Source organism: Chaetura pelagica, unplaced genomic scaffold (assembly GCF_000747805.2).
Source record: "Chaetura pelagica isolate M959 unplaced genomic scaffold, ChaPel_1.0 scaffold79, whole genome shotgun sequence".
Classification (NCBI taxonomy): Eukaryota; Metazoa; Chordata; class Aves; order Apodiformes; family Apodidae; genus Chaetura; species Chaetura pelagica.
The window spans coordinates 5657189-5674838 of NW_009969339.1; the positions used below are offsets into that span (position 1 = coordinate 5657189).

The 17650-nt window shown below is 38.3% G+C and overlaps 1 protein-coding gene across 1 annotated transcript in view; it reads left to right on the top strand.

Moving 5' to 3' along the window:
* KIAA1549 (KIAA1549 ortholog) overlaps window positions 1–17650 on the top strand; it is an 84021-nt gene that overhangs the window by 24493 nt on the left and 41878 nt on the right. Inside the window, exons 6-9 of the mRNA XM_010005813.1 lie at window positions 4316–4375; window positions 6996–7141; window positions 14411–14588; window positions 16748–16932. Of these exons, the coding sequence (XP_010004115.1) occupies window positions 4316–4375; window positions 6996–7141; window positions 14411–14588; window positions 16748–16932 (569 nt within the window). The remainder of the gene's footprint in view (window positions 1–4315; window positions 4376–6995; window positions 7142–14410; window positions 14589–16747; window positions 16933–17650) is intronic.

Below are 17650 nucleotides of genomic sequence, written 5' to 3' on the forward strand. Positions count from 1 at the left end.
AGGGCACTGGCCTCGGAGATGGTACCTAGAGTTTGTTGGTTGTGGTGTCTCCTAGGTTGCTTGATAGAGAAATTTTGAAGACAACCCTAACTCAAGGAGCACCTTGTCAGGTTTTGACTTGCTAGTTGAAAGAGGAACTCATATTTACCGTAGATTGAGCCCACTGCAGGACAGCTCATTCTGATTTGAACCTGTCTAGTTCAGTCTCAATAGTGCTTCAGCACATTTGTACTCAGTGTTTTGGAACACCAGACATGGTGTGATTTGGAAAGTCAGCGAAGTGGGAACACAGTTTCTCAGCTTGTTAGAGCTATGGGTCTGTCTGTCAGCAAACACAATAATGAATGTAGTTCGTACACTTTTATAAGCAAGGCAACCACACTTGGTTATTTTTAGCTGTTTCTACAGTTTTTTTGCACTGTGGCTGTGACTGTATTTTGAGCCACACGATTTTAGATCTAAGGTATCCAGAGCCAGGAATCATGTCCAAAGGCTCAGCAGCCTTGGGCAGATTCTTCTTGAGACATCTTATTCAGCAGTCTGTTAAGGATGACCAACAGCCAGGTCCCCAAAGCTATTTTGGCAGGAAGATGCCTAAATGGTTTTGTTTTCTAGGCCCTAAACTCTCTGCTTTCATGTTGTCCCTTGTTCTACAGAGGAGTCATAGCTGTGAAGATCTTCTTTAGATAGGTAGCTGCTTTGCTCTATGCAAATTGATATGCAGCTTTCTGCTTTTTCAATGTGAATTTTGGATATTTACATATAAACCATTTATGTATGCTGTTGTTCACATGTAAATACAACAAGTTCCTTGCCATACTGTTCTGTGCCACTTGGGCCTTACTTATCAGGCATGATAACAATTAATGCTCTTGGTGGTGACTTTCTTTTCCCCCTGAGGGCTCTGTGAAGTCTGCATCTAAAGAAAAATAACTGATTTCTAGGTGACCTGAGCTGTCGTTACTTGTTGCAATATCACCATGTCTCAACCCTGTTGAGTAAAGTGAGACTTTGCCTTTGATATCCCAAATTTGAGCCTTGTTTGAAGGAATATGTTTGCTCCCTGCTGCTTGTTCACTTCACGTTGCCTTTCACACATAGTCAGGCCTTTCACTGGATTTTTCAAGTAACTGATATGTACTGTTTATGCATTGTGTGGCTTCTCACTGTGCAGTATGTCATTAACAACAGGATTTTTTATCAGCTTTTCCCATTAATTTAAGAGTCAGGGTTAATAGTGAAAGATGTTAGTTTGACAGAATGAACTGTTCTTTGCAGGAAATAGGGCTGCTGGAGTAGCCAAGCCTGGAAGTCTCCAGACATTTTCAGTTTTAACTTTCTTGCATGTTTGTTTTGCACTGTCCTCCTTATATCTCACATTTCAGATTGTAAACTAGTTAGATGGTCATGAATGGCATGTCAGCAGAAAGAAGAGTTTTAGTTATGGTTTTTGGGTGCTAGTTCATTAAAAATAATACGAAATAATGTATTTGCTATCTTTTTATGGCTGGAAGATTTCTCTGAGGACAGGCAAAGGCTACCAGTGGAATATATTAGACATATGAACTTAGCCTGAATAAGTCTCTTTGTTTTAATGTAGCTTTAAAAAGAGAGGTTTGCCTTGGGACTTGCTATTTTTTTTAGCGCTACAAGTAGCACTTCGATGGCTAACATCTATTTCAGATATCTTGGAGATGTTGCAAGGCCAAGAGGATAATATAAAATCCTATGATACAGTCCAAAGACTGGACAAATATTTGGCAATTTTTACCTGGGTGGATTTTGGATCACACTTCTGACAGATGCTCACACCCCAATATTTGCATGAAATCTTATTTTTCAGTTGATGCCTTCTCGTTCCAAATATTTCATTCCCTCCATGCTTTCTGTTACTGCTCCTCCGTTTATCAGAAATAGGAACCATCAATATAGTACCAGTTCTATGCTGCCTAGTTCCACATGCCTGTATATGACAGGGTCAGAGAGATCCTTGCTGGATCTTCTGGTGAAGGCCATGTTGCCCATGCGGTGTCCTTCAGACTGCTGTCAAGAGGTGACTGGGTGACCCTTTGCCTTTTCAGTCAGCATTGAATCAATGCTGTTACGTGGTGTGGTGCTTCAGGGCCTGTGTGTTAGACTCTTCTAATGATGACAACATCTACTTTGTTAGTGCATCTACAGTCATTAGCAGGCCAGCTGCAATCTAACTAATAATTGCATTTTACCCATCCAACTTCCCCTTCAGAATAACAATCAGTCTGTGCTGGTTTTAATTGTTAGTTCCAGGAGGCATCAAGAATATTGCAAATAGATCTTGCTGCAGTGCTGAGACTCCAGCTGAGCACAGGATCTGGCCACGTGTGTGCTGGTGGGGCACTTGAGTGACCTATGGAACAGGAGTTGGAGCCTGGATTTTCTGATTTGTGAGCATGGTCTCAGTGGCAGAAGTATCCATAATTTAATCAATTCTTCATCAGGTTTTAGAACCCAGCCTTCACTGCCAATGATCACAGCACATCTTTCTTTTAATTTTTAAGTTTTTCTGCTTAAGTTGTTTTATTTTTAAATTTCATTAATTCCATGAAAAGTTTAAATGACTACTCATCCAGCAATTTGCATTAATTAAATAATTTTCAAGTACTAATTAGAAAAAGTGTGAAGAGCACATTAAGTATTGAGGCAAAGCATGATTTTGGTTTAAAAGAAAAAGAAACAACTCACAACTGTTAGCAGTTCAAAGTTTTAGGGCTGTGGAAGGTTTTAATTGTCTTATCTCGCTCTTTCCATGCTTTGGAAAAACAACAGATGCTGTTTAGTTTATGCTTTTTTTTTCTTCAGGTTGTTTGGCCAGAGTAATAGAACTCTGATCTAAAAGCTGCAATCAGAAGCATCATGTAATAGTATGCCAAAAATAGGTGTGTTTCTTTATATGAACTGTGAGGTGCTTTTTTGTCTTTCTGGAAATTTGATGCATCATGGTCAGTGTATAGAGGGCCAGTGTTTCCTGTTCAGAATAAAGGACCATATTCTGATACCCTTCTGAATAAGTCACAAAGTACCTCCCAGGTGGTTCTCTTGAAGCTAGTGGTGCAATTATTGAAATAAAGGTGGGTTAACCAAATTTTCTTTTTTTTTTTATAGGACTATTTATAAATCTATGAAAACAAAAGTGCAATATAACTACTGGTTCTTTTACTCTTGCCTTAGCAAAAAATTAATACATTTCTTAAGCTGACAGTAGTCAGCTCCTCTACAAATTATTGCAGAATTAAAATAGAAAAATGGTAATTTTCTATTTCTTTGAAACATGAAGTTATGGCCAACTAGTCTACGGCTAAAGACACGACGTCTTTACTCTAAATTGATCTAGCATGGACCAGATAATTTAATTTTTGTGCCACAATCTTCCTATCCATGAAATTATTTTAAAATTAACCTTTCTGTAATGCTTCACAAACTGCATCTGGATTAAATATTTTGAAAAAGTTAAGACCATTCCTTTTTCTTACTGCCGTAGTGAAGCTTAAGACTTTGTTTGAGGAAACTGTTGGCCCAGCCCCCATCTTCACTTGTTTCCCAACATATCTTTACTGCTCTCCAGTGGAAACCTTGGGAAAAATTTTACTTCTACTGAAATCAGTGGAAATGGACTTTATTGACTTCACTGGGGCAAGGATTTCACTCTGGAGCAGAGATTTTTGGAAGAATTGAGAAATGCAGAAACCTCAGAGCCACTAAGCCAAACAGAAAAGCCATAAAATTTGTCTACATCAATGTTTCTACATGCATTTATTTGTGATTTAAAAAAAATTATCAAGGTAACGTTTTTTAAATGCTTTCCCCTGCACTCCCCTGGAACACAAATCAGATCTATTCAGTTTTCTGCTTTACACTTAGTGTTTCCATGTAGCTTCTGCTTCAGAGAAGGTCTTATTTTTATTCTGAGACACTCATGAGTTGCCTCATTGCCCTTTGAGCAAAAGCTGATCTTGCAGCTAGCTCAGTAAGAGCCACAATTCAGACAGAGAGCTTGTACGTTTCTAGGAGCAATGACCTCAGTACAGCAGCTTGAAATCTTCCTGGAATTAAATCTGACTGCTTCAGGTACCTTCTTCTTTTCAGAGGCAAACTGGGGAGTGTATGTTCAGAGTACTTTCTTTGCCATTGTGTCTGCATAGCCTCGGGAGTAGTAATACATCTGTGTAAATAAGATGCTTACTGACAGTATAAATTACGAAGTGGCTTCTATTTTTGTTTATGTTGTTGAGAATACTGTTCTTACAAATGCTTTTTTTCCATTCTGTTTTTCCCTCAGCCTTTCATTATCCTAAGCTTAATGTGTCTCAGTTGATGAAATCTTCCTGGGTGAGAACAGGTATGTATCTCTATGAGTAAGTAAGAGTGCAATTATTTTTGTTAGGAGGATAACTAGTCTACATAAGTATCGATAGCTTAGGGGTGCTGCATTTTTATGAGGTAATAACATGCTTGAGCTGAATAAATTCTAAAACTGAAAGACCTAGTGACCTGAAATATCTGGGAAATGTAATTCCCAGGTCTGAAATGGACTACTACAATTCCTTGATAATGAACACAAAATAGTTTTTATCTGTAAAGCAGTTCATTCTTAGTGAGTCAACTTACACTGTCAGACATAAAGTGTCTACTCTGTGTGCTGTCCGTATACCACACTGATTCTTGTGGTTTTATTTTAAGAAAAAAATTCAAATTTTGTGTGGCACTTTCTACCAAAACATACAAGGAATAAAACAAAATTAATATAGATACAACCCGAGTACGTGAAAGAGTTTTACCATGTTTGGTTGATCTCTTCTGATTCCTTCACAGCAGATTCCTCCCACCCAAATCTTCTGGAAGTTTTATGCCATTATTCACAGATATGGTTGAGCAGTCACATTTAGATGCTCAAAGGTTGTTGAGGTTGCCTGTATGCTAAAGGTCCTACCTGCTCCTTTTAAGCAGAAAGCCGGAGCGGTGACCAGGCTTTCAAACTTCCTCTTAGGGTGCAGATGTCTGATTGGATACACTTTTGTCTTCCCACAACTTTTCCACCTGTAGTTCACCAGTAGTATAGACTTACTCTTCTTTCAGATATCCCTCTCTCGTCTCTGCATTGACCCAGTTTAATATTTACATAGGAAACCAAGTTGCAACTTAGCTTCTGAAGCCCACAGTTTTTTTTTCAAAGAGAAACAAGTTTCAAATCATGTTCAGTAACCTGAGAGAAGCTACTTGTGTGTTTCCCACATCCAATATTGTCCTTCCTTAGAGATTTATGTTGTCTTTTTTGATCTCACCCCCACCCTCTTGCTGAGCCTTAGGTTTCCTTTGTCCACTGTTGCTGGAAGTTCCCTTAGATCCTGCAATAAGAAGAGGATTCTTCCAGTTCAGAAATCGTGTCCCTCAGTATTTTTCTATGCTTTCAGACTGTAAGATGTTGAAAGCAAATTGCAGCACCTTTTTTGGTCTAGAGGATTTTTTTTGTAATCCCAGTTCTTGAAGGCAGCCTGGGAAGAGCAAGTAGACTTTGGCTGGGTTAGTCCTTTCAGTCTGTAAATTGTACTGTAAAGTAATGATTCGTAACATAGGAGAATTACAGAAATTATGCATGTAAATGTGAGGGTTTTAATATTAGATTACCCAGATACATGTGCATGTATCCCAGTGGTCATAAAACACTGGGATAAGCAGTGTTTTCTGCTTCTGTCCCTCACAGTTACAGAATACAGTTCATGCTATTAAGCATAATTCATTGATACTGAAATTCAATACACAGTCAAGAATGGTTTTCTACTTACTGTACATAATAGCCTAAGGCCACTTTCTGTTTATTTTGATATTTAATTCTGAGATTCTTAGTCTGTGATTGAATTTAGAAGGCAAATGCTGTTGATGTCTGTGAGAAATAATGAAAATGTTTCCTTTTATGACGTCTGTAGTGAAAATTTTTTAATTGAAAAAGTGGTTTTAGTGTTTTTGTTTCAAAAATTAAAACCATTAAAACTAGATTTATTTTATCTATTTGGGTGGCTTTTTGTTAAGCACCACACTTGGAAAAAAATAAAAGAAAACTAAACATGAAAACAATGAAAAGGGGATTTTTTAAATTATAAACCACTTTAGTGGAAAGCTTCAGAAATGAAAACTGAGTTATTTTACTGCAGTGAGCATGAGTTGGTTTACTGTCCTTTAGGGATGTTTAATTAGGTCATTTGAATGACTGTCTCTCCATTCACTCCACTTTACTGAATGCCATCTTTTTAGTAGGTGTCCACACTTTTCATGTTTCCTATGTTTTATTTCTGAGGGATTCCTCTCAGCATTAGCTGCCCCAGTGATCTGGAGTACCTGGAGTTGGGAAGTGAAGTGAGCAAGGCTCCTATCAGGGCTTTTTTTGTGTGCTATGATTTCCATATTTATTAATCTTTATCTAATCTAGGAAAGCTGCACTTAGAATGCACAATGTCATCCATGTGCTGCTGGTCTCCTATTTTTTTCTCCTATTTTTTTCTCCTCAATTCTGAACCCTTGCCCTGCCCACCTCCACTTTGGTATCACTTCCCAACATGGCATTGTGAATGACAGTAGTTGCAGCAGATTGTTTGGCTGAATTTTCTCTTGTTTTGAAACTATTCATTGAATGCTCATAAGTTTATGGTTTTTGAAGAACTGAAATTGTTTCTGCAGTATCCTGGGTCTGTCTAGACTGAGATTCCAAAAATTCCCTCTGTCTTTTTTTTTAAATTATTATTATTACTATTTACTCCTTTTAACCTTTTCCCTCCAAATGTCTTTGTTTCCAAGATGTAACCTCTGGCTGAATTGGGCAGGACTCACATATGAATACAGCTGCTCTTGAGTTGCCCGTGAGATGCCACAGGGTGACTCAATGCTTGTAATTGAAGTTGCAGAAAAGACACTGAAAAGTTTTACAAATTAATTTGTGTTCTTGGGTTACTTTCTCTGCAATGTAGTTCTCTTGGGTGTCATCGACCAGCGAATTCAGGAGGAAGTGTTTCAGGCTGAGATGGAGCGGAAACTGGCTCACCTGTTAAGCGAGGCTTTGGCCAGAGGGCGGATATGGAGACGAGCCAGTTTTGCAGGCAGCAACATCGTGCAGGTATTAAGAGCTCAAAGTCACAGGAAGAAATAAAAGGGAATAAATTACTGAATAATTTAATATTGTCTAGGTTTTGAGTTGAGTAAGATAACTCAAAAGCATGTCTCACATGTAGTTAGTTGATGATGCTTGTGTTTTGGACCTAATATATGGTTCTTTTGGATACCTTTTGTTGTCTTTTAAACATAAGAACTGGAAACAACTGAATACTTCAAGTTGCTACTAAAATATTATGAGGACTTCCTAAAAACTGTATTGAAAATTATTTTACCTACTTCCTAATTTAAAAACATGCTATCTTGTCTGACTTAACGTGAGGTGCCTAGCAAAAGGAGACAGGATGGTCACCTGAGTCAAAGTGCTCTATTGGAACAGATACTTCACAGCTCTCTGTAGTGTTTTGGTGGTGGTACAGAAATATGAGACAAAATCATATGCATCTTGATGCAGCAGTAGGGTAGTATATTCTGCCCCTTAACTGCCTATTTGTCACAGTACCCTTGGTCACTGTGACCAAGGAATGGCTTTCAAGTAAGAACAATTGATCATGTGAAATTTTACACACATGGCAGCTTCTGCTATCTGGATTCCAGTGCTGCTTTATAGTTTTGTTATAGGTGGAATTATTCACATAAAGTCCCAGAGGACTTGGATTTTTAATTTTAAGTTCTAAATTTTCACGTTTTTTCTAGTCAGTTCAACACAATGAAGGTCAAAATACTTTTTAATGGCTCATTTTCTTAAAAATTCCTTTTCCCAGCTAATTCTTTGACAGTTGGTTTACTTCACAGATGTTCCTCTACTAGTTCAGACCTATTATCTTTATTTAATTCAGTCCTGCAGTTTTTGCTACCACTTACATTTCCAGATGTTGAGATTTTCTTTTGTTTTCCTGTATCAGAAACATCTGTTTCACCAATTGAGATTTTTTTTTATGCAGCTTTGAATTGCTGTAAATAGCTGTCTGCTTCAGATTTGCTATTCCCAACACCACTTTTTTCTTTATGTCTCAGTCATCCCTTTGCATATAAAATAAATAAATATTCCTTACATTGCTAACGAAAGTACCACAGTCTGTAAAATATGTATGTGTAGATTATGATTTTACTGTTTTACATAATAAAGCTCAGGTAATTAATCCTGCACACATAAAACTATGAGCAGGTTCTTCCTAGCTAAAGACTAGTATTTCAGAAAATGAAAACAGAGTTTATTTCTTTCATCTTTGTAATACTTACTGGGACATTAGATGAGTTCTGCAGCTTACGTGCCAGACAGCAGTACTGCTCATTTATGCCACTTAGTTAGTGCAAAGAGTCTGTAAACTGCTGTCAGTGGGCAGTGGAGGGTTCTCTTAGCTGTAGTCAAAACATCATACCATCCCACAGAAAGCAGGGCTTCTCCAGATGCTCACAGCCCATGCTGTCAGATAGGATTAGCACTGTAATAAAGGAGATGTGGAAGAAGGAAGGCTGAAAGAGAGACCTTGCCTGGTAGATGTCTGTGATAGGTGTCCTGCTTTCCTGCATGAGAATGCTAGGTACCATCAGGTATTACAGCTTCTTGGTAGCTTGCTTTGGCAGGATGTTCAGGTGTGTAGTAGGAAAGACAGCCTTGAAGATTACCATGTGCAGCTGGAGTGATGCACCTGGTAGTGGGCTTCTGAGTGGAGGACAATTTCTTTCAAGGATTGCCTGCTGTCAGTTGAGGAGCTGATCCATAGCCATTGACAAGAAACCTTTTTGGTTTACTGCTGCTAATTCTGTTACTCATAACCAAGTTTATAAACTGTGTTTGAAGTGTGTTTGTGTGCATGTGTTAGTGGCTTCAGGGAGACCTTTTAATGTTCTTTGTGCTTTATATTAATGTTTTCCTGTTATCTATTTCTTGCACACCAAGCAGTGACTGCTATGATAGTAGGCCACAATGAAGTGAAAATAAGAACAGAAGCTTCCAGCAACACCAAAGTGTTGGATATTTTATTAGCAGGACATTCTTGTATCCACAAAAGACTAGACACACATTTCCCTTGTGTTGAGCCCCTCAATAGACTGGAGATTTTTCTAAGGTGAAAGGTATTTATAGTGTATTGAAATGTGACATTTTTAAGCTGTGTGGAAAATCAGGCCTGTGGGTCAGAAGGTGGAGTAATTATTTGTGAATGTTGCTGCAAGCATATTGGTTTCCTTTCACATACTGAGAAAATAGAAATTATACTTCGTGAGTTTCGATTTCATTTCTAAAAGCATGTGTTAAGATCTAAGAATTTTTAAAAATACTCTTTAAATCTAGGCACTTTGAATGAGAGTTTTGAACTACTTAGGGTGCCCACGTAAGACGTTTTCCCTTCTTGTTTGCCTATTTGTACTATTAACAGGTGGCATTCCATGCTAAAAAAAAAAAAGCCTATAATCATTCTGTATTCTATAAAACCTTACAAGTTCCACATCTGACTGTTATACATGAGATCTATTCATTTTTGTGTAATCCTCGTACTAATGTTTCACAGAGCAAATAACACATTTTTAATATGTATCTGCTGTTGCTGCAAATTGAAGGTACATGTTGAATGCAGTTTGCATTGTGTCTGCAGAGGCTAGGCCTTGTGCTATATTTTGTCACTAGTTTTTCATAACAGCTTTTTTAATTTTCTGAAGAATTAAATGGCTTAATTGTAATTTAAAAATATACCAGAAGCTAATGCAAAAATAATTAATTTTCTCTCATTTCATATGCTTGGTCTTTTGAAAGAAAGCAAAGAGGTGATCCTACTAAGTGGCAGAAGGATGTTCTGAGTTAAAGAACACCTTAGGCAGCACTGTATTGTGATGTGTGTGAGGAATTAGTAGCTGTGAGGGGACATAAGGACTGAATTGAGCTTTTCATGAAGGCAGAGGTTCATTCTTTTGGTTTTCTACTGGCAGCTCACATGGCCATCCCAAGTGTGTAATCTGAGTAAAAGCCTAGTCTTGCTGGGAGGTTTTAGGTTTTTAAATGCTGCTGCTTCATTTTTTCCTCAGAGGTGTTTCACCCCTCTGACAGCTGCCCAGGGCAGAGACCAGCCCCTCTGCCAGGTTGCCCACAGCCTGTTTCTGTCTCTGTTTTGGCAAGCCAGTTGGTCGAGCCCCTGAAAGCCAGCAGAGGAAATGTCCTTAGCATTGTTTTCCATGCCCTGGCTCTCTGAATTCCCTTCCTGGCCTCCCCAGCTCAGCATGAGGAGGGTCTGCCCAACACCAGCCAGAGAACATCAGGAGGCAGCTGGCTGCACTGCCATTGCCTGCTCTGACAGGTACCCATGAGAGCTTCCTCAGACCTGGGGCACAGGTTACCTACAATGCCTCTTCCACATAAGCTTTAATGTTGCCTTGTCTGCTCAACTGTTCAGGCCACAGCGCAGCTTTGATTTAATTGCCTGGACGCTGAAATCCTGCTTTTAATAGGGCAGAAAGCAAGAACTTTTAAAATTATTTTTTTCCCTGGGGAATGAACAGGAAAACAATCCTTGTACCTGCATTTTGGGAATTGTGTGTCTGCATGTTTGCATGTTTCTAAGTAATGCTCATGCTTTTGAAACCCAAAGATTCCTTATTCCTAATGGGTTGCTGACCAGCACATCCCACTGGCTGACTGACACTTTGGAAACACCATGTGAGCTTGCTCACCACCTGGGTTTCCCCACTCTCAATTACGAACTAGAGTTTGTTACCATGGCAGCTCTGTTCACTGACCTATGATGTTCTCTTGAAAACACTTTTTGAATTAAATTTACTGATGCCTGGACACAGTGGAGATTAAATGTGCATCTAGTATCAACAAAGATGGTATCACTTATGTTCACAGAAGTGGAATTAGTCTTTTCTTTATAGAATCATAGGAATTGGAAGGGACCTCTGAAGATTGAGTCTAACCTCCCTTTTTTCTTTTTTTTTTTTTTTTTAATTTTCTGCCTCCCCTGTACTGAAATTCTTATGTCTCTTCCCTCCTGATGTCACCTCTCACTACTGAAGTACAAATGTAAAATGCTTAAATGCTTCCTTGCACAGGGCGTTGCTGGATGCCGGGAAAATACAGTTCTTGCCTCTTGCATTCCTAGCACTCTCAAGGATAGAGACATCTCTGTAAAATGTGAGACAGAACCAGTGTGAAGCTGCACAGAGAATATAGTTTGGAGAAAAATGGAACAAAACTTAGTATACAGGAACTGAGTAAAAAATGGGCTCAGTGGCTGCGTTACCTCAGTTCTATAAACAGACTTAAAACCAGTTCAGCTGCAGTGTGCCATTTCTGTGTTGCAGCAAACTCAGATAAAAAGTTTTTAGCGAATCAATATGACAGAGATAAAAACTGAAGTACTGGTATTGTCACAGTTGCCATGTTTATGTAGAAGTCCAATGGTCTTATAGTCACCTCAGGAATATGTTGCTCAGCCATCAGCTTTCCCAGAATAGAAATCCATAACCATCTCCCCTTGGAGTTGAAAGTTTGTCTGCAGCTTCCCTCAGTGTGATGTGAGCACTCATATAGAACAGATAAAACTTAGCTTGAACCAGTGAGCTAAGTCATCAACACCAGCCTGCACCTCCACCCTCCACTGAATTTCTTCATGCTCATTCCCGTGTTCTCTATACTTTGCTGAAACACCTCTTGCTGCTTCCTCCTGTCTCCACTCTGACAGTTCTCACACATCTCTCTGTCCCTACTTAGGCTGTGGCTACTTGCCCTGGTATCTGTCCTCTTTCCCTTTTGCCTTTCCAAAGGTGGCTGTGGAGAAGTTCCTTTTTTAACCCATTCAGCCAGTTTCTGTTATCCTGTATGTACAACATGAATATAATTATAGTACTTTCTGGGTACTTCACAACACCATAAAATGTGTGCTGATTCAATTTGAGAGTCTTCTAAATTTCTCTAATTCTGTACCTTTGCTGCACACAGAGAGATTTCTTAAAAGGAAATGAAGAACCCATTGACTTTCAGTCCTTTGGGGCCTTTCAACTCCCTTGCTCTCCATGTGAGTTAAGTGCTACTCAGGAAGGGTTCATCCATGCTGAAAGCAGGTACCACTCCATGCACCCTGCTGCTCTGTGCACTGAGGCCAAGCTGTGGTGAAGGCAGCCCAGATGAAGCAGAAATACAAAGCTGGGACATTTGTAAGCTAAATATATATTTGGGTTCCGTGAAACCAGATTCAGCCTTGCAGCTTCTGAATATGTTTTTTGAAACATTATGTATTGACAGTCTTTCATTACATTCAGGCAGGGGTTGGTTTCCCCTTCGCTGATAGAAGAGAGAACAGCATTCAGGTTTGGTTAATGGGTCCTTTTAGCTAGTCTTGCTGTGTTCAAGAGATATGCACATTTTTCCGCTCTATTTGTACGCATCCTGTTTCTTACATCAAATGTGACTGACATTGTACACTATTGTTTGCTTTCAGTTGATTTGGCCTAGAAGACTTTTTTCCCTTTCTTTTTCATTCTCTATCACTCTTTTTTTCTCTCTCTCTTTTTTTTTTTAGTTTGTTTTTTGTTTGTTTGTTTGGGTTTCGTGATTTTGTTTGTTTGTTTTTTTTTAGTTTTACACCTTGCTCTTGCCACTCCTGGGAAATGCTTCTTTAGGACATATTGAGTTGATGCTGCAAAGACCAGAACATCATCTCTATAGAGACAGAACATTACACTGCTTTCCTTCAACATGATAGTTTTGTTGGAAACTAGGAAAGAAAAAAATATAAAGCTTTGCATTAAAACATTTGTGTGTTTTACTCTAAGCCTATGGGCAGTGTTTGAGATTCTAATTGATTAAATATGTACTTCATAGCAAAGGGTAGTTCTGAAGGAAGCAAATATATTGCTCTTTTTATGGCAATTCCTTCCAGGGCTCTTCAAACTCAGTTTTATATGACAGAACATCTACTATTTGTTTGGCCTGATTCTAGGTTGAGCTGACCATGCATGTAAATGGTTAAACAGAGGAGAGTTATTATATGTAAGATCTAATTTTACAGGAATTAAAAATTGTTATGTGATTCTCATATGCAATGTAGATGTTTGGTGGTTAGAGAGTATCTACAGGGCTTCCTCATAGCATGCATTCTTTTGATTATTAACATCTTTAGAAGTAGGTAGGGAATTGCTTCCCACAGTGTTGAATGCATTCCTTCCTGAGGAAAGGTGGATGCCAAAGGGAGCTGTTTGGAGGACGGAGGTGATTGTGCAGGTGTTTTTACTGAGAAAGAACAAACAATTCTATTTGAAGCTAACAGAGTATTTGCTTGTGTAGCTGCTTAACATTTGGAAAAACTGGAACAAAGATGTGTGCATTATGAATAACAAAGCAAAGTCAAAGTTGGTATTTAGAGAAGGAAAAGTACAATCACACTAATCTTTTCAGTAGCTTCTGCTAACCAGCAAGTGCTAAAGGCAATAATAGAGGCTTCCAGAGTGACTTTATGTGGGCATCTTTAGAGTTAAAGCAGTTATTCTTTTCTTCAATACTGGATCTGTCACGAAACCAAAAAAAATAATAAGTGAATAAAAATAATAAAAAAAGAGAACTTCACGTTTGCCATACAAGGGATCTCTTCCCTGGAACTTTTCAGTTACAAAATAGATATTTCTGTAAATTTCTCAGGGTCCTGGGCACTTAAGTAACGCTTGTGTCATTAGATGCCAATATGTTATGCCAGCAATGTTGTCTTCACCTGCAAGATTTCCACTCGGAATCTTTTTTATAAGTATTAGGTGAAAATGAAATTAATTGAAATGAATTTTAGTTTGGAACTGTATAATTTTTACTGAATATTCACTCTGTGTATCTATGCTTAGCTCTTCTCAGGTGAGAGAACTAGCCTGTGTATATGTTGCGGTTGCTGTATTCTAGAGCACTACACACAGCACATCTTCCCATCAGACTTTTCTAGATATTGACAGTTTCCAAACTGTACCAGTTCAAAGCAGTGACTTGGTTACTACAATATCATATTTTATGATGTCACAGATAGAGGGATTTTGTATGACAGAAATTTTATTTCTACGTGATAATACAAGGTGGAATATTTCTTATGCACTAGGGGTTGCACACAGTCGCAATTAAGACAGGTACTGATGCCATCTTGGCCAAAGCTGTTCCAAAAGTGTTTTTTTAGTTAAGTGTCCTTAAGGTCCAGGTCCTATGAAGGGAAGGGGGAGAGAGGGTAAGGACTGAAAGACCACATGTATGGGAGCCCCAAATAAATACAACTTAAAATTTAAAAGCTTTCAAATTTCTTCTCAGATTGTGAACGTGTCACGTTTAGTTGGTGTTGATAACCCTGTGGAGCTGATCTATTTTGTGGAGGACCAAGATGGAGAGAGACTCAGTGCTCTGAAGTGTTCAGACCTGATGAACAGAGTTGATATCCAGCGGGCTGCAATCATCCTTGGATACCGCATTGAAGGCACCGTTGCACAGCGTAAGCCCCATCGAATCCACACTGATATGATGATCCCATAGAGAGAAACAAGGATGTGTGACATTAGCTTTGGAGCTAGTGGCCCTGCACAGTGACCGCTGTTGCAGTGTTTTGTTCTTGGGGTGCTCCTGAGGAAATAAATTCTAGCAGTCTTGCAGTGAGCTATGTCGTGGTGTTCTGCCTCTTGAAGCCTCTGCTGAGCTTGAAATTGCAGCAGGGTCTTTAAGTGCAAGCCTCACTGCATTCACTTAGTGCTTGTGCTAGAAAATGACTGTGCCAACTAGATACATCCCTGCCACTTCTCTTTCTTCTAATATTTCTGTACAGCTTAACTTGGACAGGAGCTTGCACAAAACCCACGATTGTGGGATGAGAGGATGTCGGAGTTAAAGGAGTGTTTCCTTTAGCTGAGTAATGGCAGTGAAGTTTGACACAAGTCACTATGTTTTTGTTTGCCTGAATTATTGTTTTTGTGAGTGAAAGATGTAGGCTAATGCTAGTTGGGGCATTTTGGATGATATAAGTGAAAAGAAACAGTTTATTTCCTGTGTTGAATGTGATTTACCTTATTTTTATTTGTTTGCCTATTAGTAATCTCTAACTAATGTAATTTTTTTATCAAAGAGAATATAAAAGTAATGTGGTCTTTTACTAGATACACATCAGGAAAAAAAAGACAGTTCGTATAAAGTCATATAAAGGCTATTCAGGAAGCTTGGTATACAAATAATTTACAGTAAGGAATGACACAGAAGACCTACTCAAAATTCTGTTAGGATTAGAGAAAAAACTGGTTTACTGTTTTGTTTTAAAACAGTAACAGACATGTATATGATCTACAAAATACCTACAAAATATGAACGCTTAATTACTACTTCTGTTTTCGGTGCAATATGTAGGCATGAGTTACATTGTACTGCAGGGTATTTTGCTAGTAGAACAAGCATGTGTTTGATTTTTTAAATTCTCTGCAGATATACAAGAAAGAAAATAGTAAAAATGGCACCATCTGGATGTGTTTCTAAATTTTTTCCCTCATTAAAATCGTAGTTTAGTGATAGGTTGGTAGCTCATGTACATCTGTTTAATGGACTGTAATAATGGTTAGAAAGAAATGCAAAAATGTTGCAAGAATAAATTCCATTTATAAAAAATGCTAAGTGTTGAATAAACCTCATGAGGTGTTTATAGCTTATTCTGCATGTTAAACCTGGCACATCATTAGAAAGTTCTTTTAAGAGGCATAGAATTGTAGAATATTTTTTAATGTTTCTTCTTATTGGAAAAAATAGACAAAAAAGTTACAAAAACCAGAAAATTTATAAAATATAAGAATTTTATGATCTTCTGTTCTCTAGGTTCATCATTAGAATGACTATTTATAAAAATTATAAATAAAAAATAAGATTGCATAGATATACTGTTTTTAACATGAAAACATAATTTTAACCAAGTGTGTCTGTTTGACAAGAAATTTATTACTGCTGTGGTTTTTAATCCCACATATAACCACTATGCAAAATAGAGAAAATGAAAGGTTTGTTGATTTTTCCAGTTCAGTTTTTACATGAAGGACTGAACTACTTTCCAGTAGTTTTTTCTCTGTTTGGGGCAAAAGGGTCTCACATACTGAAAATTAAACAGAGAAAGGAAAAAAAATTCATAAAAAATTCAGAAATGTATGCTTTGGGGAGAAGGGTCTGACTAATTTCAACTTTGGTTATTGATGGGGAAGGTAAGAAAATACAGAATGTATAACTGAAGAGAAGAGGCAGCTGATAATACTGCTTAAAGCAGGATACAGGCAGTAAGGCTGGAAAGTCTTTACCTTTGTTGGTGATAAGTCATTTTTCTGGACCCATTTCACTATGTCAGCTCAGTTGTGGGCTGCAGAATGATGTGGCAGAAGTGTATTTTCATTATTCATTTAAGCACAAGTCTTCAGAAGGTAGTCCAGAACAATTGATCACCTGTCCCATGCTTCCTGAGCATGACGTATGTTAACTTACAAGTGGTAGGACATTTTCTGTGATGTGCATCTGGTTTCTGATAAATTCCTTAACTACCATTTGCAGGAACATAAAAATACATACCTTGAAGTGTCCTCATTTAAAAATATATAACCACATAAAATTGCTTTCTTTCTTTTAACTTCACAGCTGTGGAGAAGCTGAAGGAGTCCACCTCAGAATCACAAAACAGCAACCTATGGATTATTGTTGGTGTGGCAGTCCCAGTTTGTGTGGTGCTCCTGATCGTTGTTATTTTATACTGGAAGCTTTGTCGAACAGACAAACTGGAGTTTCAGCCAGACACAATCAGCAACATTCAGCAGCGACAGAAGGTAAAAGGGGAAGCTGGGCTGAGAGGAGCTTGAGTATTCTGAGCAGAAATAAATGTGAGAGTCTAGGGAACACCTAACATCCTTAAGTAGCATATGGAAACACGGTTTCGGAGCCTTCAGGTTTAGAAAAACAACAAACCCAAACAAAACCAAAAAACTAAAGAAAGAAAAAGGAAAAATGCCAAGTGATAGCTGAAGATTCAAGAGTCCCACAGTGTTTCTTATTGTTCTCCTAAGAATATGATAGTGCATTAGGTAGATACATCCTTCTGAAATGTGGGCACGGAGGTTGAAAGGAACCTTCCTTTATCACTTCATTTCAAGGCTATGGCTAGGACTAAGAGGAAATATACTGAGTATGGAATCACTGAGCTTGTTTTCTGCAGAGGGCTGAATTTTTCTCAGGAGAGCTTCTGCTAAACTAATTTGATAGCTAAACTGCATCATCCATTATACCTCAAGCTGGAACTTGAGTTTGCTAGAGCCTTTCCTTGCAGTTCTGCATTCTGCCAGGGCTCTTGTGTCGCTGTTGTTAGAGCTTGTTGCAGGACTAGAACTTTATACCTCGTGGATCTGCATGAGACTGCACGGGTGAGCATTTTGGCCAGAATGTTGGAGGACTGGGTTAGAATGATGAGAAATTTAGTAGTCTGTCTTTTTTTCCTGCCCAAGATCAAATGCAAAAAATACGTGGTCCAGGATTTTCACAAAGCATGTG